General features: G+C 45.1%; 1 protein-coding gene across 4 annotated transcripts in view; it reads left to right on the forward strand.

Annotated features, from left to right (window-relative positions):
* The window catches only part of TRIM54 (tripartite motif containing 54), a 192,502-nt gene that overhangs the window by 144,201 nt on the left and 23,050 nt on the right, over positions 1-25,251 (forward strand). For 3 of the 4 annotated variants that reach the window (XM_069233587.1, XM_069233590.1, XM_069233589.1), the window contains 2 exons: positions 12,997-13,083; positions 20,981-21,019. In XM_069233587.1, coding sequence (XP_069089688.1) covers positions 12,997-13,083; positions 20,981-21,019 — 126 coding nt within the window. The remainder of the gene's footprint in view (positions 1-12,996; positions 13,084-20,980; positions 21,020-25,251) is intronic. The other variant, XM_069233588.1, reaches the window with a different exon arrangement.

Consider the following 25,251-nt stretch of genomic DNA (forward strand, 5'->3'; position numbering starts at 1 on the left):
AAACTCTAAAAGAAATGCTAACGGGGACTAACACAAGGCCCTAGCAGGACTTTTAAGAATTTAGAAAACTTTTCAAATTGCAAAAATCAATTTCTAATGACAATTTTGGAATTTGTCGTGTGATCAGGTATTGGCTGAGTAGTCCAGCAAATGCAAAGTCTTGTACCCCACCGCTGATCCACCAATGTAGGAAGTTGGCTCTGTATGGGCTATTTCAAAGTAAGGAATAGCATGCACAGAGTCCAAGGGTTCCCCTTAGAGGTAAAATAGTGGTAAAAAGAGATAATACTAATGCTCTATTTTGTGGTAGTGTGGTCGAGCAGTAGGCTTATCCAAGGAGTAGTGTTAAGCATTTGTTGTACATACACATAGACAATAAATGAGGTACACACACTCAGAGACAAATCCAGCCAATAGGTTTTGTATAGAAAAATATCTTTTCTTAGTTTATTTTAAGAACCACAGGTTCAAATTTAACATGTAATATCTTGTTTTAAAGGTATTGCAGGTAAGTACATTAGGAACTTTGAATCATTTCAATTGCATGTATACTTTTCAAGTTATTCACAAATAGCTATTTCAAAAGTGGACACAGTGCAATTTTCACAGTTCCTGGGGGAGGTAAGTTTTTGTTAGTTTTACCAGGTAAGTAAGACACTTACAGGGTTCAGTTCTTGGTCCAAGGTAGCCCACCGTTGGGGGTTCAGAGCAACCCCAAAGTCACCACACCAGCAGCTCAGGGCCGGTCAGGTGCAGAGTTCAAAGTGGTGCCCAAAACGCATAGGCTATAATGGAGAGAAGGGGGTGCCCCGGTTCCGGTCGGCTTGCAGGTAAGTACCCGCGTCTTCGGAGGGCAGACCAGGGGGGTTTTGTAGGGCACCGGGGGGGACACAAGCCCACACAGAAATTTCACCCTCAGCGGCGCGGGGCGGCCGGGTGCAGTGTTAGAACAAGCGTCGGGTTCGCAATGTTAGTCAATGAGAGATCAAGGGATCTCTTCAGCGCTGCAGGCAGGCAAGGGGGGGCTTCCTCGGGGAAACCTCCACTTGGGCAAGGGAGAGGGACTCCTGGGGGTCACTTCTGCAGTGAAAGTCCGGTCCTTCAGGTCCTGGTGGCTGCGGGTGCAGGGTCTTTTCCAGGCGTCGGGACTTAGGTTTCAGAGAGTCGCGGTCAGGGGAAGCCTCGGGATTCCCTCTGCAGGCGGCGCTGTGGGGGCTCAGGGGGGACAGGTTTTGGTACTCACAGTCGTAGAGTAGTCCGGGGGTCCTCCCTGAGGTGTTGGTTCTCCACCAGCCGAGTCGGGGTCGCCGGGTGCAGTGTTGCAAGTCTCACGCTTCTTGCGGGGAGTTGCAGGGTTCTTTAAAGCTGCTTCTTGAAACAAAGTTGCAGTCTTTTTGGAGCAGGTCCGCTGTCCTCTGGAGTTTCTTGTCGTCGTCGAAGCAGGGCAGTCCTCAGAGGATTCAGAGGTCGCTGGTCCCTTTGGAAGGCGTCGCTGGAGCAGAGTTCTTGGGAAGGCAGGAGACAGGCCGGTGAGTTTCTGGAGCCAAGGCAGTTGTTGTCTTCTGGTCTTCCTCTGCAGGGGTTTTCAGCTGGGCAGTCCTTCTTCTTGTTGTTTGCAGGAATCTCATTTTCTAGGGTTCAGGGTAGCCCTTAAATACTAAATTTAAGGGCGTGTTTAGGTCTGGGGGGTTAGTAGCCAATGGCTACTATCCCTGAGGGTGGGTACACCCTCTTTGTGCCTCCTCCCAAGGGGAGGGGGTCACAATCCTAACCCTATTGGGGGAATCCTCCATCTGCAAGATGGAGGATTTCTAAAAGTTAGAGTCACCTCAGCTCAGGACACCTTAGGGGCTGTCCTGACTGGCCAGTGACTCCTCCTTGTTATTCTCATTATTTTCTCCGGCCTTGCCGCCAAAAGTGGGGGCCGGGGCTGGAGGGGGCGGGCAACTCTACTAGCTGGAGTGTCCTGCGGTGCTGTGACAAAGGGGTGAGCCTTTGAGGCTCACCGCCAGGTGTTACAGCTCCTGCCTGGGGGAGGTGTTAGCATCTCCACCCAGTGCAGGCTTTGTTACTGGCCTCAGAGTGACAAAGGCACTCTCCCCATGGGGCCAGCAACATGTCTCTAGTGTGGCAGGCTGCTGGAACTAGTCAGCCTACACAGACAGTCGGTTAAGTTTCAGGGGGCACCTCTAAGGTGCCCTCTGTGGTGTATTTTACAATAAAATGTACACTGGCATCAGGGTGCATTTATTGTGCTGAGAAGTTTGATACCAAACTTCCCAGTTTTCAGTGTAGCCATTATGGTGCTGTGGAGTTCGTGTAAGACAGGCTCCCAGACCATATACTCTTATGGCTACCCTGCACTTACAATGTCTAAGGTTTTGCTTAGACACTGTAGGGGCACAGTGCTCATGCACTGGCACCCTCACCTATGGTATAGTGCACCCTGCCTTAGGGCTGTAAGGCCTACTAGAGGGGTGACTTACCTATGCCACAGGCAGTGTGAGGTTGGCATGGCACCCTGAGGGGAGTGCCATGTCGACTTAGTCATTTTCTCCCCACCAGCACACACAGGCTGGCAAGCAGTGTGTCTGTGCTGAGTGAGGGGTCCCTAGGGTGGCATAAGACATGCTGCAGCCCTTAGAGACCTTCCTTGGTATCAGGGCCCTTGGTACTAGAAGTACCAGTTACAAGGGACTTATCTGGATGCCAGGGTGTGCCAATTGTGGAAACAATGGTACATTTTAGGTGAAAGAACACTGGTGCTGGGGCCTGGTTAGCAGGGTCCCAGCACACTTCTCAGTCAAGTCAGCATCAGTATCAGGCAAAAAGTGGGGGGTAACTGCAACAGGGAGCCATTTCTTTACATTCACCTTTACCAAATCACCCACTTGTACATTTACAGACTTGCATTTGTGTTTGGTGTCAAAATATTTATTTGACTGAGTTTGTGCAATTTTAATATTCCCTTTAACATCTTCAATTGTCCGTTTGCTCTTCCTTCCACCCATCATCCATCCTATATTGTCTTTTCCTAACGGAATCCTTACTCTCATTATTTCAAAAGGACTATGGGCCGTTGAACTGCAAGGGGTTGTTCTATACGACTAAACGGTGTTCCACACCTCCTTCTCCCAACACAATTTTGCACTGTCTGTCAACTGTATACTATTCTTCACTACCCTGTTAAAGCGCTCGACAGCTCCATTACCTGCAGGATGATAGTTGGAGGTAGTCATCTGTTTTATATCACATCTCAACAAACATGCCTTAAATTTATCAGACATGTTTTGCGGTCCATTATCCGTAACTATAATCTTAGGAAAACTTTCTCTCAAGAAAACTTTATCCAAAAATTCAACAATTGACAAGGAATCTGTTTTACTCGTAATTTTAATTTCCGACCATTTAGAGAAATTATCAAATATCACAACAATGTATCTGGACTCTGCATCTGCATGTATTGGTCCCATGATATCTAGACCTATCTTCTCCCAAGGCATGTCCGGACATTTGATAGGAACCAAAGGTGGTTTAAATGTAGATAAAGTCTTCTCCGATTCATTGCACAGAACACATTCTCTCACTTTTCTTTCTACGGCCACATCTATCACTGGCCACCAATATAACTGCTTAATTTTGTTTTTGGTCTTTGAAATACCTAAATGACCATCGTGGCAGATATCCAATACTTTATTCCTAAGCACCTCCGGTGCAATAAGCCTACCATTACGTATTAATCTTCCACACTCTACAGACAATTCCTCTTTCACTTACCAAAACACCTTTACATTATCTTCAAGATTTTTTTTATGTGGCCACCCATCACATAACAACATTTGAACTTTACTCAAAACCGCATCTTCATCCAAAGCTTTGTTCCAGTCCTCTTCAGTGATCCCCTGAATGTCTTCTACAATGTCAGCCACACAACAATCCTCCAATTCATTCACTTCTTCCTCGGTTCTAGCTAAAGGCATTCTACTAAAAAAATCTGTAATTTTATTTTTGACTCCTGGTACGTAACGTACCACATACTTATAATCTAAAAGTCTTATGGCTAAATGGGCAATATGTGGAGAAGCTTTAAATAAGCCTTTCGTTGTCAACACTTTAACGAATGGTTTATGTTTGCTTCGCAGGATGACATTCATACCCCATACGAATGACTGGAAATGCTCCAAACCCCATACGCATGCAAGGGCTTCTCGCTCAAGAACAGAATATTTTGCTTCAGTATCTGTTATTGAACGGAAAGCAAACGCAATAACACATTCTTTACCACAATCGTCAGCTTGTGTAAGAACCACACCCAACCCTCTACTACTGACATCCGTAGTAATAATGCATTGCAAATTTGAATCAAAGCCTTGTAGAGCAGGTGCTCTAATAATGTCATCTTTAATCATTTTGAACGCTGCCTCACACTCCTCAGACCACTCAAACACACATTTCATTTTCAATAACTGTCTGATGGGAAATGTCTTATGTGAAAAATTATGCACCTATTTAGCATAGTATTCAGCCAGATCTAAAAATGCCCTGACTTCAACTTTATTAGCAGGCGCAGGCCAATCTTTTATCGCAGCTACTAAGCTAGCTTTAGGTTCAATACCCTTACTGCTAATCTCATGTCCTAAATAGGTGACACTCCTTTTAGCTATTTTACACTTGCTGTATTCAGCCGTGAGCCCGTTGTCTCTCAACACCTGAAGAACCCTCTCAACATTAGCATCATGGTTTGTTCTCGTATACCCATAATTAAAAATTAAAAAGTCATCTTGGAAAAAAATTACATCATTAAACTTGCTAAATAATGTAAACATTAATCTTTGAAACATAGCTGCCGCCGATGCTAATCCAAAAGGAACCCTAACAAATTGATAACAGCCGAATGGTGTAATAAAAGCGGTTAATCTACGGCTATCTGGATGTAACGAAATTTGGTGATACGCTGAAGTAAGGTAGATTGTGGTAAGCCATTCTTTACCTTTAGTTAGAGCCACAATTTAATTTATTCTTGGTAAAGGGAATTGGTCTACCAAAATGTTCTTATTAAGGTCTCGAAGGTCCACGCTTAATCTCAATTTTCCATTAGAGCGTCTAGGCACTACTAATGGAGAAATCCAATCAGATGCTTCAACATGCTCGATAATGCCAGCCTGTAATAACTTATCTAACTTGCAGGAAACTTCACTTCTAATACTTAAAGGTATGCTCCTAGCTTTATGGACAACAGGTACCGCCTCCTCCTTCAACAAAATCCTGTGCTGAAGCCTTTTTAAATTACCAATGGTACCAGAAAACACTTGAGGAAATAGATATTTTATGGCTAACTCATTTACTACTTCCTCCTGAATCACAGATACCGGTTCTGCGCTATTTGGGTCAAGGATCATACCCAGCGCACCTTGGTCCCACCAACCTAAAACTGAAGGTCCAGACTTAGATACATACATTTTGCATTCAGCCTCACGATCTTTAAATACAAATAACAATTTCTTGTAGCCTATTAAATGTATTGGTACCCCAGTAAAACTTTTTGGTGAAATATCCGGTGTAACCAGATCTCCACCAACAACATTCCTAAATTTTTTTAACCAAACCATTTCATTCACAATTGTGTACGGTGACCTGGAGTTTGCAGTAACCGTGATAGTAACTCCTCCCACTGATATATCGCATTTCCGTTTTTTCCATTGTCCATCAGATACAGAGGACTCAGCATCTTTTATATTAAGAACTCACATGTTCCTGTCAACTCTGTCCGAGGTTGAAGCTGAATCAGTGGCACTTTCTAATAATTTAATCGCAGACTCCTTTTTCCTTCTGCAGACTTTGGCAAAATGGCCCATAATACCACAACCAGAACATTTTTGATTCCGGGCTGGATAGTTCTTATCATTTGAGTAATATCCCAACAATCCACACCTGAAAAACATAACCTTAGTCTTATGATCCTCTTTCATCTTCTTCTTGAATTTACTGGAATTACATTTTTTTGATTTACTGTCTGTCATACTCGAATTCTTATTTAGTCCACAAACAATCCTGAATACTCTGGTTTGCAGCAAGCATAACTATTTGATCTCTAATGAACTCATCATGTAATGTACCAAATCTACACGTTAATGCCAAATTCTTCAAAGCAGAAACATACTCATCAATTATTTCATCTTTCTCTTGCTTTCTATGAAAAAACTTGTAACGATCAATGCCAACGCAAACAGTGTGAGCATAGTATCTGTCCAAATCCTCTAGAGCATGTATGAAAACATCTCCATGCTCTCTTTGTTTTTTTTCAATCCTATTGTACGTTTTAAGACCTTGTGGTCCCAAACAATGTAACAATGTAACAAAATCTTCTTTTTCTCCCCTGAGAAGTCATTATCCTCATCACATGCAGAAATATAGTTAAAAAAATATTCTCGCCATTCTTGCTATTTTTTAGATGCATTGCCACTGCCAGGGTGGTGGTAAATTTAAATTATTTGATGCCATTGTATGTATTGTCCTGTGAATAGCTTATTAAATACAGTGAATATCTTCTCAACTTTCTTAATAATTATTTTCAATCTAATTTAGTTTCAGTGTTGTCCCAGTTTAAAATTGTTTCTAAAGTACTATTTTATTAAATTAGTAGTCTAGCTGTAAAATCCACCATACAGGTCAAATGTGCAGGAGGGTTGGCAGTCTAGTTGTCAGAATTATTAATCTAACAACACACTATGTGACGCTCCACAATACAGTTTAATCAAGCTTCGTACAGCAAGGTTGGCGGTCTAGTTGTCAGAATTACTAATCTGACATCACACGTTGTGACACTGAGGTACGGAAGTGCAGTGCGAGGAACAGGACAAACAGTTAAGGCGATGCGCCCGTGCATAAATCCAACGATGTCCAAAGCGTTAAAAATTGCATATACTTATAAAATTAGAAAGTCACTCAATCGCGTCACACAATTAATAATTATATCCATGTAGACCGCCACCTACTTGTGTCACTATGTACGGTGAACCGCTATCTCCATGTAAACCGTCTGAAGATTGTAGCTTGCATGGTTGTCAAGGCTGTGAGTCGCTCGTCACCAAATTTGTTGAGATTAAATCCACAAACGGTGTATAGTTTGACAAGCTTTATTCCGGGAAAAAACAGCCCCAACAGCAATACACAATTACACTGCTACATCTGTTCCCCGTCGTGACCAACTGCCAACATCGAATCCCTAACCGCATTCCATTACAAACATTCCGTAGCTCGCGTGTGTTACACAGAGCGTGCCAGCTGTTTACAACTCATCCCCGATATAACAACAAGTTACAAGTAAATGGGTAAATGCCCCACCAGGAGCAGCATCCTACTGCTCAGCCCACTCTCACCAACTGAGCTCTCCCCACTCAAGCACTCATCAACATTCTGAAACACACACACTCTGGCTGAGCAGCAGGGATTCCGTAACCATGGAGAGGATGCACCACAGCAACATCAGATTACAAACATCCTGCGTGTGATGTATAGATTCCTGCTGACGACACGTAAATAGTGGCATGTCCACCTATGTACCCACAAATGTCATGTATCATGATCCGTGGAATGGTCTCAAACAGATACGAGGATCTAACATTTCTTTTGTGTAATACCATAAATTGTGTGACAGTAAGTTCTGGTATTTTTACAGTGCTCATTGTAAATCCACGTTATTATTACATAACCTATTTTTGATATTGCCCCACAAGTAATGATTGGACTTACATAAGGAAGCAAAGAAAGATGAACTGCTGCTAGGATATGTGTTCTAATTGCACATCCATTTAAATTTACTTGGGAAGGCAAGATTACTTTCTAAAACTCTTTCCTCCTCGTCACTGTCTCTCTTACGCCCCCTGCTGAAGCGAGTTTGCAGTGCTCTTTTCTTGTATTGGGAGTATCAGGGTGTGCCCCTGCTGCTCATTCGTTCCTGATATCAGCAGCTTCCATCCCTGCTGATTCCACACCTGCTTCAGGCACTTAAAGTAGACAAAATAATTGCTGGTGATCACAAAATGTAACTGATTAGCTAGAGAGTGGAGCGGCTATTCCCACTTGAGGCATTATGTAAAAGGATCAAAGCCTGGCTGTAAATTTGTGAATGGGCCTTGGTTAGGCCAGGGGGCACCTTTTGGGTGGAGGGATAGCTTTCCTGGCCATCCTAACCAGCTCTGCATAACCAGGCCTGGGACAGCATATCCCTACACTTAGACCTAACTAGTCCCTACCCAAGGATCCTCCTCCATTAAATCTCTATTCAACACCTCCTGATGAGAAACATGAACCTTCACTGCTCTCCTCAAAGGATGGCCTATGGTATACCAATGGGCTGAAGAAGCCCCCTGCACTGACTCCAGCCCCCCTCGCTCAGTAAACCTTAGCCAGAATCAATAAACAACTATCAACTGAGGTCCTGAGACAACGCCCACCAATGTGGTGTCATTTTGTTTGCTCTGGCCAAAGCCGCCAAACATACCAGCAAAAGGAATTGCATTCTGGCCGGACAACATGCAGGGTTTCATGCAATAAATTTGCAGTCTCCAAACTCCCCTGTGCAATGCCAATTGGTCTAGCTTACCTTTACATGCAAGTAAAACCGATGGAAATTTCCAATGCATGGTTCTTATGTCTAGATCAATGTTCTATCTTCTACACTTTTGCTGAAGTTTCTCTAGTCCCACCCTGCAAGAAAGTTCCTGTGGACAGGTCAAACACAAAAAAAGTGTGAGAATGTGTGATGAGTGTAATTGCCTTTGTTTGAATATGTGCACAAATACCCTTAGGCCCATGAATGCACAACTACTGAGGTCTAGATGTCTATAAAGCAAGTACAGATAGCCATAGAGGTGAAAACAAAAAATACTTAAATTTACTAGTTTACAATGTGTGAAGTCTGTGAGAGGTGAAATTAATTTTGACTGTGGGAGGTAGAATCAATACTAGCCTTCAGTGCTGGAAGAGGATTCCACAGGGATGTTTACATTCTTGGTTAGCTGGCCAGGCCGTGTTGATTGGAGGTAGTAAGTTCCATGCCAGGGAATCAAGTAGGCAAAAAGTTGAATTTGTAAAATTCTGGTTAGCAAACTGTAGGCTGCAGTCCGGGTTACAGCTGTCTGGGCAAGTAGAAACGTAGTCCAGTGCTGAGCTAGGAGCTTTGAATGCAAGTCTTAGTAACTTCTAAAGGGTCCTGTATTTTGGCAGAGAGCCAGCCAATCTGATGGGGATAGGCAGAGGAAGGAGGGGTACCTGGGAAGATTGTAAAGTGTTCTTGTAGTGAGGTTTCCAGCTCTATTCTAATGAGAGCTGTTACAACTCTCAGCATTAGGGTGGTCTTCCCCTAACCCTTTTGCTTCACTTCTTTTATTGTTGCTGAATTATTTTTTGTTGGCCTTTACCACTGCTAACAACTGCTAAAGTACTTGTGTACTCTACTTCAGACATGGTGAAATTGGCTTACAACCAATAGCCACATTTAATTTACTTGTAAGCCCCTAGTAAATTGGTACTACATGTACTAAGGGCCTCTAAATCAAATGCTATTAGTGGGCTTGCAGCACTGATTGTGCCACCCACTTCAGAAGCCCTTTAAGCCTGCCTAAGACTTGCCATTGCAGGCTGTGTGTGCAGTTTTAAACTTCCACTTTGACCTGGCAAAATACACTTTTTGCCAGGCCTAACCCTCTACTTTTAATACATATAAGTCACCCCTAAGGTAGGTCCTAAACAACTCCTATGGTGGGGTGCAGTGTATGTAAAAAGTTGTGCATGTACGTTTACGTTTTCTATCTCCTGCAAGGTCTACCTCTCCTATGGGATAACATTGGGTTACCTTATTATATTTAATAAGTGATAATACTTGATTAGGAGCAGGTAGGAAAGTCTTGTTTGGTATCTGAGGAATTGTAATTTGAAACACTCTTCAATGGTAAAATTGGATTCTAAGTCATAATTCTGAAAATACCACTCTTATAATGTAGGTATTTTCTTGTCCTGATCATTCGGTACCTACAGCCTGTTCCTTGGTAACATGACTAGGTGTAGTTGGCAGTTGGCCTTTGTGTATTCCTCCCAGACAGCATCACAATAGAGGGTCTGGGTGTTGCCAGGTTGGGCTGTCCTGACTTGATGAGAGGGCGGAGCTGTCACTCATCACACTTCCACTTCAAAGACACTGCTACAGCTCACACACAAAGGTTGTCTTGCTAGCCTATTGTGACAGCAGAAAGAGCGGGACCAGGGCAGGGAGGCAAGATATTTGAGACACTTTGTGATAGGAAACTCCAGAAGCTTGTCCCACTTCAAAGCTGGGAAGATGAGGGGCAGGGCTGTTACCTACCACACTTACATTTCAAAGCCACTGCTCTGGCACACTCACAAAGGACTTAAAACTAGTCTATTATGCCCCCAGACAGACAGGGAACAAGGCAGGGAGGCAGGAAATTCCAGATACCTCTGTAGGGTAAACCTCCAAAAGTGTCTCCCCCTTCAAGGTGGTCACCAGGGCCCTTATTGCTCATAGGGTGCAGTTTCTTTGTCTGCACTATGGTGCTCCTTTTAATAGAAGCGATATGCGCAAAAAGGGAAAGTGCACCCTTTTACAGCAAATGGGTTGCCTCCAGGGCAGCTGTGAACCCACGCATGAGGGCAGTGCATTCAAGTGAAATACAGAGTGACTGCTTCAAAGCTTGCTGTGCAGTCGGCAACCCGCCAGGACTTTAAAGAGTTATTAGAGCTCACTTTGACTCTAGGTACAGTGAGTGACTGCATCCGCATGCAAGGAGATATCTTGGGTTTCCAGGAGCCCCCCTTCCAGAAGATGCCATCAGTGGGCGCACTGCCACCTTTTTGTGGAGCACTTTCAGTGCACCTCCTGACAGCTTCTTTGTCTTTGAGCCTACGTCCATAATACAGTGCGGGCGTAGCAGCAAAGAGATTCCCTCATGCAAATGAGGGAACGCCCTCGTGAGATAGCACTGGACCTACATGTGCACCATGTGCACGATTGCTATCTGTATTAGAGAAGGGGACACTCAAGCATCTTCTGTAATACCAAAGTGCCCCAGGGGAGCATAAAGTGGGCACACATACCGGTTGCACCCCTGGGGCATGTTCTGTAATAGGGCTCCTGGTATAAATATTGGACCCTCAGACCCACATCGTCTGATCACTTCTGGACCTGTTGAAAACCCAGGAGAAGGACTGCCCTGCTGCTCCACTGCAAGAAGGACTACCCAGGTGCTCTGCTGCCTGAGGAAGAAGGACTGGACTTGCACCTTGAACCCAGGACCACCACAGTGACTCCAAGGGCTAGTTGGCTGGCCACCTGTTCTGAGCTACAGGGACACAAGTTTCAACACCCTTGATCCCTGCACCTGGGTTCTGCCTGCTGTGAGTCCTAATCTCCCAAGTGGTGCCTCCCCAGTCCTGGACCGCTGGTAATGGGGATAATGGTGCTCTGGTGGCCCAGCTGTGGTCCCCATCAGAACTGATGTAGCGTGGTACAACCTGATGCAGTCCTCGCAGCTCCTCACCAGAACCACACAGCGTGACACAATTCTATGCAAAGATCACATTGCAGCCCTTGCAGCTCCTCAACGGAAACTCTTGCAACTTGGCCCGGACCTCACAACACAACCTTTGCAGCACCTTATCGGAACCGACACAGTGCAACGCAACTCAATACTGACATTGCCTTGCAGCTTCTCATCAGAACTGATGCAGCACACTGCAACTCGACCCTGGTTCGCTTATCGAAACAAATGCTGTATTACACATCTCAACACACAACACTGCATCGCTCCTCAGAACTGCAGCTGTGAGATGCAGTGCCCTGCATTAAGAATATAAGGTACAATTCTCAGTGGGTCTAACCTGGTCCCTGTATTCAGCCCGAGCTCTGTCACAGTCGGGCTGAACGTGTGACTTTGTCACGGTCCAGCGTGACCAGATATCCATAGCTTTGTGCTTTAAAGCACTATTTTTACCTAAACCTTTAAAATTACATATCTCTGGTTCTACTAATGGGATTTCTGTTGTTGTGGTGTCAATTTAATAAACTTTACTCTATTCTTTTTAGATGTGTTTGGGATTTTCACTTTATTACTGCGTAAATACTTGACACAGTGACTGCTTTTGTGCCAAGCTACCAGAGGGTTAAGCACAGGTTAATTTAGTGACTTTTTTGTGGTCCACCCTGACAAGGATTGTACTATTCACTACCCCCTCCCCACCCCCTATGCTCAACCCCTCAAACAACAACCCAGTTTCTCACAGAGGCCCTTGAAGGGAGTGTTACACTAACCAGTTTACTGAGAACTGTGGAATCCACCACTGCTTTGGCTGCGTGGAATGGAGTGAGGGGGCTGGTCTTTTGTTTATTTAATGCTTTGTACTGGACTGCAGTAGCATTGCTGCTGATTAAAGACTCCACTATCATTCTAGACTAAAGAGTGCATCAGGAATTCTGACAAAGGGGGCAAACATCGTGATGTCATGAGGGAAGCTGATAGGACGTGGTAAGGAGACGAGATTAGTAAAGGAAGGAAAGTGCAGGACCTCTGTATGACGTGAATACCCTACTATACCTGGCGCTTATAACATGCAGGATTCTGGTGAGCTCCTCTCTCCTGGAGCTGATAGCAGAACAGCGCATGATGCACCACCATTGCTTTCTGCTGGATTATAACCCAGCAGTGTTTGGTAAAGTCTTGCCTCCTCATTCTTATTACAGAGAAGCACTAGGTAAATTACTCTCTGGGCATTTTTACACAGCAGAACCCAGTAAATCCTGTCCCCTGGTTCTTTTAAAGGGCAATGCCCAGTAAATGCCTATCTCCTCATCCTTATAACCAGGGCAAGACCTGATAAATACCCCTGGCACTCCTGGTGCCAGCTAGCTGGCGCTGGTCTCCCAGACGTCTACTCTGAGAAAAGGCCCAGTTCCCCAATCCTGTGGTCTTTCTCTTTCAGGTGTGGTCAGCGAGGATGAAGAAGATGCCTTTGACGTCGATGAGCGGGAGGCTGTGGTGGACGAAGAGAGGCCGGATGCTCCAGAGGGTGAGTGAGACTGTCTCTCATAGCAATGCTTGTCACCTGTGTTCACATCTACAGTTTTATACCTTCAGCCAGCATGACTGGTGCACTTTTCCTGCTTGTTTGACAAAAAATAGTTTTGACTTTGCAACCTTCATGGAAGAAAAACAACTCCTGTACTTTGCAATTTAAGTAGAATATAACCATGTGCATCTATTTGTGATCACAAAGTGAGGAGCACCGTGGGCAGGGGGGTTCCCATGACAGTTCCCAAAAATGGAGCTTGCTGAATTCTCAAACATCCACACTTTATACACTGTATAGTGGGTTTACCTAGGAAATAAAATGTTCAGTTAGAGGCACAGATGGTAGAAACTACTTTTCTACCAGAGGCTGTGTTACTATTATTAATAGCCTTCAAAATCTTTTCTGTTGCCTTCTCACAGCCTTCCATGCACCAGCTCAGCACTTTGCCTGTCTGCCCGCTTACACGTGCCAAGTTTAGTCCTTTCTCTCTTTTGCCACCGACGCCTTTATCCACCATCCTGATGGGTCTGTTGTTTCCTCTGACACCTTCAAACCTCAGAGCTATGGCACTGCCAGATCATTTGTTTCTCTGTTTCAGCCAGATTATAGAAATACCACTCCAAGAGGAAGTCCCAACTAAACACTTACAAATTGCTTCTGCTAGAGCCAGTTGTCACATTTGGGTTTGGACAGTGTACTGTATATACACAGCAGAAATAACATAAGAATCATGAGAAATTCTGCTGGTTAAGTAACAATACTAACTCAAACCAACTGACATAATTGGGCACCAATAACCAGCCCTAGTAATCAACTGGAATTTTCTAAAAGCCAGTTTATCAGGTGCCAAAAAACATAAATCTCAGCAAGCAGATCGGGTAGAGACCATGTATAACTGATCTGCTAGAAATTCCTGCAACACAAAGGCGATGGGTGGAATGCTTGCAAAACTCTCAGCCTCTGGCATTCACTGGGACACATTCCAGTCCATTATTTTCTTGTCTACTGTGCCATTCTGCAAAGGACCCATCCATTTGCCAATCAGACTTGGTTTTGCTCCAATAAGAACAATCCAGACCATATTGTCAGGCTAGATTACCAGTATGGAACAGAAGCAGCCCCAGATGAGGTGGTACCTCCCTGGGCCTCATTAGTGGTGCAGCTTGCCTCCTGTAGTAAAGCGAGAAAAGGACACGCGTCTAATAATTGTCACACTTAGGGCATCACACTGAAAAGTAAAGGTGATGTGTGGAATTCTTCCAAAGTTCCAGTGACTCATAATAGGTTGAGGCTAAAACCAAGCAAAGGTTTAGAGACAGTAAAATCTGCTGCCTCCATGTGCCCTTCCTAGTCCTCTGTACTGCTTCTTTTCCACTTCCCTCTCCCGGAATAAATTATTGTAATTCCAAGTGTGGCCAGTTTTTAAATAAAGCCCATTTATATGGAGCAGGAAGGTTCTTGTTTGTTCACATTCTGTACATCAAGCCACTTGCAGCAGGTTTGCCTGTGACCTGAGAGCAACAGTGAAACAAAAACTTTGGTCAGGAGCACAGACAAAGCCTCACACCTTGGGCAAAAAGGTGGGTTACCTGCCCACCCCCCTCTTCCTGCATCTAGCCGGACAGGTCAGGATCCAGCAGCAGCATCTGGCTGAACACTGGTCATCTGGTTCCCAGTCGATGTCGGGTGAATGACGGATCCTTTGGACATCGACTGCCATAAAGCGCTGGTACTCCTAAGGACACTCACATTATATTCATTGACTCTTTCTGAGGGTTCTCGGCCAACTTCAGATCTGAGTGGCCAGTTGGTCTAGGTCCAGTTTCCACCATGCTGGACATCATCTGACCTCTTTGGCTTGTCCAGCGTTCACCTTTTAGTTGGAAGAGCTCTACACCTCTGCGGAGGATGAGTGCAGCCAGGAGACGGGAACTTTGACTGTCGCGCCTGGAAGGGAAAGGAATAAATTGAAGGACAGAGGAAAGACTGCTGCTGCAAGCTGAAGATGGGAACTGGGATAGACTGCCCAGAACAGAGAATTAGAGAATATCTGGCTTAATCTGGGACCGAGTCTGAGGCAAGCACTCCTGAGTGCGGCCACGAGGAGCTCTGAAGCACTGAGACTGCTGAGACCAGAGGCCGTGTCCGCTTCCCAGGCCAACACCAGATCTCTGCAAGGGACTGCAACACCTGCTCACGACTGTTGCCCCCCACACCTGTTGCTCTACCTGAGATCTCCTCAATCCACCACAGTGCCTGTGTGTAGACCTGTGTGATTTCATATCTGTCGCTGGCCCGAACATCTCCATAGGCAACACCAACCTCTTTATCAGGCTGTGTGTCTCCACACGGAGCTGTACTTCATTGTACAAGGTGGTGTCTCTGAATGAGGGCCCATGCACCTATTCACCTGTTAGTACCCCTGAAAGTTCTGCAGTTGTCCAACCAGTTTGCCTCCACATGTGTCGCTGCTTCCCAAGAGCTCTCTTAACTACCCCAGTGCAACATGAAAGCCCAATGGCAATTTGCCCCACCTGTGAGTGGCACTGCCCTGGGTAACCGAGCCTGTGTGCCTCTGTCACTGCAGTTACGCCCTTTTCTCCAGTCATCATCACTCCAACTGCAGGTCAGTCAAACTACTGGCGAAGAGCGAAGATACAGGTTACATAGCAAAGTACCCCAAAAACAACACCCCCGTTGCAATGCTTTGCCCGAGTCAGCTGCTGTTCTAGGAGGACCACGGTGACCACTTGTCCGATCCTTATACCGCTAGCACGTCACACTGCTGTTTAAATGCTGACTCAAGTTGCACACCCGACTTGGGGTCTGATTTAGAGTTTGGCAGAGGGGTTACTCCATCACAACGTGAGAGATCCAGTCCAGTCCGGGTGACGGATATCCTGTCCATCTAAATCTAAATTCCATAGGACATAATCGGATTTAGATTTCGGTGGACGGGATATCCATCACCGTTGTGATGGAAAAAGCCCTTCGTCAATCTCTAAATCAGGCTCTTGATTTTATTTGGGATGGTCCAGTGGCCGATTGTTGATTTCTGTGCGTTTTCTAACTTTGTACATATGGAGTTCAACAGGCCACTTCTTCGGTTTTTGTAGTCCGTTTAATATAAACCAATTAAATCTGCATCTGACGCGGTTCCTACCAGGCACATCAAGTCTGACTCAAAAGAGTGAGTTCCTGACAGCGTCTTTGTCCATCTGTGTACAGTTAAGTAGACCACCTCTCAGTCTGCAGGCTGTTTGATGGGTTAAGACACTGGTGGGGTTCAGGGCATCTACCTTTCCTCTTCTTGCATTTATTTTCTTCTCCTGCATCTTCCGTGTTCTTCACTACTTTGTTTCATGAGTTTCCTCGTGTCTAGGTTTGTTTCCAGATCGTCACCAGTGTTGTATTTTGAGATTAATCAACGCCCTTGAGTCACACAGACCCTGCTGAATACAACAGTTTTATTCATGTGTTTTTTAACCTGCTGCCAGAGAAGTCAGGGGAGATATGGTGGTTTTCAATGTATGAAGAAACCAAATACAAAACAAATTGCACAACATATAACGAGGACCGAAAGCAGGAGGCTTTATTAACTGAGAGTTGAGGGAATGTACATTGGATTTAGACATACAACTACCTGGCCATAAACCAGGGTACTGGTTAATATTTTTGCACTTCACTGTGCTGCATTCTACAGTAATTGATAATGTTTCTGTGCACAGTCATATGAAATATGTTCTGTTCTTGGACCACAGATCACATGAGAGGAGGCCTCTAGGTGTCTATGTCCAATCTAAGAAGCCTCTCTTCTGTCTATTTCATTATCTATTGGTGACTTCTTGTGTTTTATAACTTTGATCAGACCCGTTACCTGACATTTCTACATAACCTAAGTCCAAAGTATAGGAGCGACCAGGCACTCTAAACTCATGTTTGGACACTGGGGTCTCAGTGCAGCGTAAAGTAGAAACCATCCGGGAGGTGATGGAGAAGCCATCTCCTGAGGAAGTGACCACCAGTTGCCATTTCGAGAGCCCACAGCTTGGCACCTTTTCTGCCCCCTGCCACCTCCACCCGTCTTACCAAGATTATCTCAGATAGATCCTTTCACTGTCAAAGGCACAGAGGGACCACTTGTCTCTTGCCTAGAAGTATGGCAGTAGTTTTATAAATTGTAGACAAAATGGTGATGAAGTCATAATTGCGATGCCCTATTTTGTGCCAACTGAATATCTTCTGGCTTGCAAATTTTCTTAGCTTAGGTGGACACTCGTACACATGTCTCATGATTATTGTTAGATATTTTGTGTGGTTGACAAACATCGCGTTAACTGGCTGGCAAACCATCTTGAGGCCTAAGAGCTACTACATTGGTTAGAGATAGGTTTCTGCCCAAGGCACAGCACTGAGTTGGTAACTCTACTTGTCTTGCGTGTGCTCCTCACCATCAGAACCAAAGGCCTGCTGATGGCAAACCTCTCAGCCGCTTTTGGTATAGCTGACCACAGCATCATGGTCGACTTACTGGATGTGTGGATTTAATGGCACCAGCCCTTCAGTAGATTCACTTTGTCTTGTTGGGTAGATCCCACTGGGTTCTTCACGCCTCAATTTAGGTGTGCAACATTCAAGATGAATTCAACACTCTTCAAGTGCACACCCCAATTTTAATTAATCCATAGGTCTTGCATCTTGGCTAGTTAGTGCCATTGTTGCAGGGATGGTCCTAGGATTTCGGGGGCCCTGGGCAGAAAGGGAATGTGCGGGGGGTATTTTCATGCAACATGACACATTCAGAGCTGTTAGCATCTCAGTAGATGGCCCTTCTCCTGAAGCTGCTTTTTGCTGACCCTTCCTGAGCCTCAGCCCCTCCCTCTCAGTCATCTACAAGCAGCTCCTACAGCTCATAAAGGGATGGAGGTGTGAGAGTTGATTATGTGTTAATACTGGGGGGAGGTAAACTGTAGGACAGCAGGCATCCCACGGTTCCTCTGTGTGGGCAGCAGGGCAGGAGGCCTAAATGCAGGACAACACTGCAAAATGTGTCTCCTTGCACTTAGGACCATAGGAGGGGGAGCCCCATGGGCCTCCCCTCTCTTCATCTTATCAGCGAGGCCCACCAAAGGGGGGGCCCTCTAATGGGCCCAGTTGCAACAAGATACCTTTCTTTCAATTGGAAAGGCATGGGGCACAAAGGGACAGGTGTGCTGCCGTTGCTTGGCTGTGGTGTCCTGGTGTGGGGCCTCATGGTGGTGAGCTGAGTGTGAGGCCCCGGGCAGCAGCCCACACTGCCCACGTCCAGTGCTGACCCTGAGTTGTTGGGTCTAAAAGCTTTTTTTATGCTGAGAACACATAGCTAGTCCCGAAGTTTGATCATGGCTCCTCTCACTCGATTGGTTGCCCTTTGTGTCATTCAGGAGCGAATAGTGGCCAATCATTGACAATTTAATGGAGACAAAACAGTTTTTTGTGTGGTAGGGAATGACACCCTCCGCTTGTCTCCCACATCTTGGTCTGAACTCCTGAGGCCGCTGCCTGAGCCTTTTCCTTCACTCAAAAATCTGGGAATTGTTTTTGACCAAGATCTTGATTTTATAAACACGCACGTGCCAGAGGTCTAGGCTCCACATTTTCGACAATTTAAGCAGCTGCAAAAGATGTTCCTTTTTGCTAGGGTGACCAGGCGTCCCAGATTTGCCGGGACAGTCATGACTGTTCACCAGCTGTCCCGGTAGATTTTGGGAAATTTAGCTCATGTCCCGGTTTTCAGAGAGGGTCGCCTGATACTGGTGGGACCTGATTTTGTTTGTTTTCCAAAGCAGAGATAGTTAGCAGGTGTTATCAGAAAGCAATTTAATTAACAGGCATTACACTGCTGGCTTTAAAAATCACATTTTATTTATGTACTTAGTGCCCCTTCTGTAATTTTCTGCGCTCGGTTAAAGTACAATTTTAGTCCTTCTTCTATTTTTGTGAAATGTCCCAATTTTTGGTTTTAAAATTCTGGTCACCCTACTTTTTGCTCTTGGCTTTGCACGTGCCCCCGGTAGTGGGAGGCTTGAGTACTTTCACAGATAGATTACTGTAACTCCGGTTATCGGTGGCTTTCAGCCTAGGGGGTGAATACTTCTTCAGTGACTCAAAAGTCTGTCGGGTTGGCGGGCGGCTCCAGAGCCTCCATTGGCCGCCGCACGAGAACAGTGCGGTAGTGAGGTCTCTCTGATTAGTGCATCGGGCGAGCGCAGCCCCGCCCCCTAGTTTTCTGAGGTGTGCCCACGTGCCCTAAGAGGCCTCTCTTAGATACCATGGGGCAGATCTAAGGGAAGTGGCGTTGCACGCAGTGCACCGCCACCATGTGTGTGCCATATTTAAAATACAGTGCACCATGGCACACTGTAGAGACAATAGCGTTATTTTTTGTGACGCTATTGATGTACTCTGCAGGAGTAGCGCCAAAATATTGGCGCTACTCCTGCAGAGTACATAGGGGGCCTATTCTAAAGAATGGAAGCACCCCTTTAACGCCTGCTCTGAGCAGGCGTTAAAAGAGCCGAAAGAAATGATGCAAGGAAATATCTTATATTTTCTTGCGTCATTTTTTTTCGGCACCCCTGGCGGGGGAACACCCCCTTGCATACATTATGTCTGGCGCAGGTATAATGTGGCGCAAGAGTTTACCAAGTGGCGCAACGCATGCATTCCACCACTTTGTAATTATGGCGCGGGGAAAAAGCCACTTTAGTGCCGCCTTAGCGTAAAAAAAATGACGCTATGACGGCGCTATGGTGGCGCTAGGGGCTCTTAAATTTGCCCCCATGTTTTAACTTTTTTAATTATGGTTCCTAGCTCTGCAATACATCCCCGTGTTTCCGACCTCTCTCAAACTTTGAACAATTTTTGAAGAAATTTACATTTTTCCTCTCCTATTAACTTTATGTCTGTTTTTTGTTGCTTTTGATGCTTCTGGCGCCAAAGTATGACTACTGCACATGCGCTGTAAATGTAAATACATTGCTGTCTGTTGTTTTTTAGCTCATCTGTGCCAGTAGAGACCAAAATGAACTATTATAGAAATAAGCACTGACACTGCCCCAAAAGTGACAGTGCAGACAGAAATGTCCACTGTGTCCCTTCGGACCCTTAACTCAACCACAAAGAAGAGCTAAAGAGCGATGGAATGGAATGCGTCCCAGAGTGGCACTGGGAACCCTCACAGCTCTGGCCTCAGCCCTCTTAGACCTCAAGGGACCCCTCCCAGTGTGAGCCGCCACTCCATCTCTGAATTTAAATTCTCATGCTGTTGTTTGTGGTTCTGCATTTGTAACGAGAAGATGGAAACAATATGCAGAATGCAAGACAAAAGTTAGCATAGGGGGGTGAGCTAAGTTACAGCTGGGAACAGGCCCCTTGAGGTTTTTGCACAATGTAATGATGGTGTTTATCCCTCACGCAGGGGAGCAGTGACCCTCAGCCCTGCCTTCTAGTCAATCATTGAGACACATGTCTCAACCTGGTTGATAAAAAATTCAACATCCCAAATCCCAAAATCCTTCTGGCAGTAGAGTCAGCACAAAGGCCTGGAAGCTGACTTCCAGTCCAGCCATTGCCATAGCACAGTCTTTACCAGAATATAGATACAGGTATATAGATATTAATACAGAAATTTAACCAGTATAAAAATTGCAGCTAAAAAAAAAAAAGTAATAAAGGGAAATTATGGAAGGGTTTATTCACCAGTTGGTCTTTGAAAAAAAATGTTTTTGCTGAACATTTCATTTAAATCACATACAACCTTTTCAGCATTCATCTGCACCAATTCACATGACCAGGCGGAACACGCAGCAAAGTTTATGTTTTTTTTTTTTTTTTTAATATGTCTCAATTGCAGATCCGGGATCACGGCAGAAAGCTGCCAGTTCACAACCTGGTAAGAACCCATCGTTTGCAGACGCTTGTTGTGTTTTGCTATATTAAGTACTAATGATGTTGTGATAAGAAAAATTGTTAGTATGTTGTACCTGCTGTTCCCCCGCGAGAGTTCTCAGACTCATGTAAAATTACTCCGCGTTGTAGCTAGGTGTGCTGCCACATCAAGAGGTCCTTTGTCATGATTACTTAAACCACAGGTCTCTAAACTACGGCCCGCAGGCCACATCCGGCCCGCTACAAGATTTTATCCGCCCGCAGCAACTTGAATTTTTTTTTCCCAATCTCATGGTGGGACAGTTAACCCATGCAGTTCTGTCTGCCACACTCCTTTCCGTATGACCAGAGTGGTGTCAGCCTGGCAAACCCTCATTTTCAGTCACCTGGGCCATATGCTTTAGGTCTTAAGACCTGCAGACCATAATTATTCAGTGGTAACCTCACCCCTGCTGATAAAACCTATGAGGTTTCCGCATGTTGAGTTTTCAACAATGCCGTAAAATGATTGCGGTGAGGAAGTAGCTTCATTTTTGCACATGCGTAAACAAATCATAACAAACTGGGTTTCGGGCAGCAAACTGGGCAGAGACAGTATGCCGAGCGTCGCTCGCCTCCACCCCATATAAGCGGTTCACGTCGAGCCCTGCTTGTTGAATCATCTCTGTGAGAAACTATCATTTTTGCACAAATCCTAATCATTTTCTTTTGTTGTACAAATTATTTTCAGCTGTGCTTTACTTATTCCAATTATTGTGCACATCTTTTCATTGTTCAGCTATCTCCTTTAGTTATGGAAGGAAAAAAGAAAAGAAAAGTGTCAACGAGTGCCGCCTGTTTAATGAAGAATGAGGCGTAAAGTACTTCTTTGTAGGGGTGGGTGCTGAACTGTTCTCTGCTCGTGGAGTTTGCAGAGTTTTCACCACTACACGCTCCGCTTAGAGCACAGAGTTTTTTCCTTGCTCGCCAACACTGAGTTGGCAAGCGCAAGCAAGGAAAATTTTACTCAAAGGCCACCTCCCGGCGAGATTACTCAACATGTGGAGTCGCAGATGGTTGCGACTGCTCATGTTGATAAACCTTTCATTCTCATTGAGGAAGCTGCCGCTCGAGTAGAAAATCTACTCGAGCGGCAGAAGAGAAGCAGCGGCCTTTTGCACTATGCAGGGAGCTGTTTGCGCTGATTTTTCAGTGCGGGACAAACACCTGGTTCTAAAAATCAGTGTGAACGGCACGACCTAAAGCCCTCCTCCGCTTGCAGAACTCTGCGTAGCACGACAGAGTTTGTTGGGCACTTTGCGGAGCTCCGCGTAGCGGAACTCTGTCCAGGCCTACTTCTTTGTACAAGCAAGTGATAAAGCCTTGTGTCTCGTATGCAACCAAACTGTTGTGATTTTGAAGGAGTAGAGTGTGCATCAGCACTATGAGACCAAACATGAACAAAGTTATTCCCAATTTACAGGAACACAGCATTCAGAATAAATGGGACCGATGCAACGCAGTTTACTTTCCCAAAAAGCTTTTTTTTTATGCGGAAGAGAATTGAAAATGGAGCATTAGCCAGGGGTAGGAACAAAGTAGCTTATGCGTTGGCTGAAAGAGGGAAGCCGTTCACCAATGGAGATGTCATCAAAGGATGTATGATGGTAGCAGTGGAAGAGTTATGTCCAGAAAAAGCAAATCTGTTCAAAATATCCTTTAATTTTCTTTATTTAGCAAATAATGCCATAAAAGCACACATAAGAACAATCCACATGACACGTTAAAACAATAAAATCAGTAAAATCCTTAAAACCATGTAAAAAATCATTGGTAAACATTTCTAATATAACAGACTAGTCAGTGGGAAGGCGTTAATAGTCATAAAATTCCCAGTGCAACTGGAGCCATCGGCTTGTGGTGCTCGGTTCCAGAAGCACATCATTAGGGGACCAAATACATTGGAGGATAGTGTTAAAAGAGTTTACGCAGATCACAATAATAGCAATGATAGGTAATGTGGTGCAGATCTCAGTGCCCAACGCTGCCCTGTCTGGTTCTCCATACACCCATTAAAAAACAAGACGGCGAACACGATCAAGGGTGTCGTGTTAGATCTCAGGATTCCGAAAGCAACCCTAAACTCCCTGATCCCCGTACTCCGACATAGCGGAAGTAATCACCTCTTTCTATGGTTTGAGAGGTGCTGACAGAAAACATGTTATTTCATTCTTTTGCTTGAGGGCAAAAGGGGCAGACCAGGTTTGGATCACTGCCATGAAGCCCTTAGTTGGCAGTGAAAGTGCGCACTAGTAGGACCCTGAGGCGAAACTTGATGTGCAAGGTTTTTTCCAATAGGGGTTCAACGGAGTCCATATTTTCTTCCATTTAGAAGTTGACTTTGAATTCCAAGAAGGCTAGGGTTAAAGTGCCGAAACTCCTATTCCTACTCAGCTCTACATCTATATACCCCCAGGACGTCCTTTTAAGTGCAGCCTTTGACATACCAGTCATAGCTCCCGGATTAGTCCATAGGTGTTCACAACTCATCTTTATCAGGAGGGTCTTAATATGCCCTATCCAGGGATCCTGGAGGCCCCAGGCTGCCAAAGAAGCTCCTCCAACCCTGCCCGATACATTACTAAGTCCACTGAAATTCATAGCCGTCTCCAATCTAACAAGGGTCTGAGAGCTGCTTTATCGGCAATGGACCTTTGGCCTAGGTCCAGCTCTAATGGCAGGAGTGGGGTGCTGGTAGGGAGGTTCGTTAAGGATCGCATTAATTGGTTCTCACCCACCTCTAATGCTGCGACCTTCTCATGTCCCCACAGCCCTGCCCAACACAGAGCCCCGCCTAATGCTTGCAAGTTAAAAATGTGGATGGCCAGGGATTCTGTCAAAGGCTAGAACCCTTAAAACCTCTCAAAGCACCCCCTGCTTAATGTTCAAGCTTTAACTTGCTCTTGTGGATCCGAGCGGTCCAGCCAAAATTCCAGATATTCAAAGGTACGGACACCCTCAAGAGGAGTGCCATACAGCGATACAGGGCTGGATTTGGGCGGGTGGTATGGCTTGGATTAAAAACAATATACTTGTTTTTTTGTAGGTTAACCTCAATCCCTCTCTCCTCAGAGAAGACACCAAATTGATCCAAAAGATTTTGAATACCCATGGGATATTTGGATATCAGTAAGGTGTCATCGGCAAACAGGAGGGCAGGAATCACCATACCTGCTAGGCTTGAGGCTTCATGAATGCACTTCTCTAGCTGGGCCGCCAGATCATTTATATAAAATGAGAACAGGGTTGGGGCAGAACACAGCCCTGTCTTCCCCTCTTGTGACTGCCATCGGTGTTGTCAGCTCCCCATATTTACCATATCTGGCCTGCGCATAATTCTTTTGGTGCAACCTCCTGATAATATCAAATAGATAACTTGGGGGGCCCTGTTCAATTAAGACCTTCTGCAGAGCCTCCCTTGGCACAAGGTCGAAGGCAGTGCAGAGGTCAACAAAGACTACATAAAGCCGACCACCTCCCAGAGCGACTTACTTCCAGTAAATAGGTTGTAGTCGAAAGTTGGTCGAAAGTACTAGTCCATGGTCTAAACCCTGCTTGTATGGGGTTTATAAGACTTGTGCCCTCAACCCACTCACATGACCTAATGAACATTATGCAACTTAAAAGCTTTTGGGAACTGTCAGTTATGCTGATTGGCCGATAATTAGATGGCAGGGATCGCAAGCCTTTCTTGTAAAATAGCTTACCCATTCCCCCTGCCCAGGTGGGAGTAATGGGTAAGCCTTCCAGAATGCTATTAAAATACTTTGCAAATTGCCTTGTTTGCCTTAAACAGGTCCTAGGGCAATCAAAGTATCTGTCAAATACTATTACTTGCAGAATTAAGATATAGGAAGCAATATAGTTCATCAAATTGCAGACAAAGTAAGACATTTCCAGCTGTATTCCTTTGTACCTGATTAATCGACTGATGTGTTTGAAACATCATAACTCATAGTATTCATCCCTGGCGTCGACAGTGACAGTGAATTCAATGCCACACAAGACTTAGCATCAGTTCATAGCATGCACAGTACAGTAACTGGAGAAGACATCTTCAAAGAATTGCAAAAAAAAAAATGTCAACAAATAGATCTGCCTGTTTTTGGAATCTAATGTCCTCCTTCATGATACGCAGTCCGACGTTTGGCCAGGTTACAGCACTGAGTCTGCTTTACTGGATGTATCAGAATTTAT

This window comes from Pleurodeles waltl, chromosome 5, assembly GCF_031143425.1.
Source record: "Pleurodeles waltl isolate 20211129_DDA chromosome 5, aPleWal1.hap1.20221129, whole genome shotgun sequence".
Classification (NCBI taxonomy): domain Eukaryota; kingdom Metazoa; phylum Chordata; class Amphibia; order Caudata; family Salamandridae; genus Pleurodeles; species Pleurodeles waltl.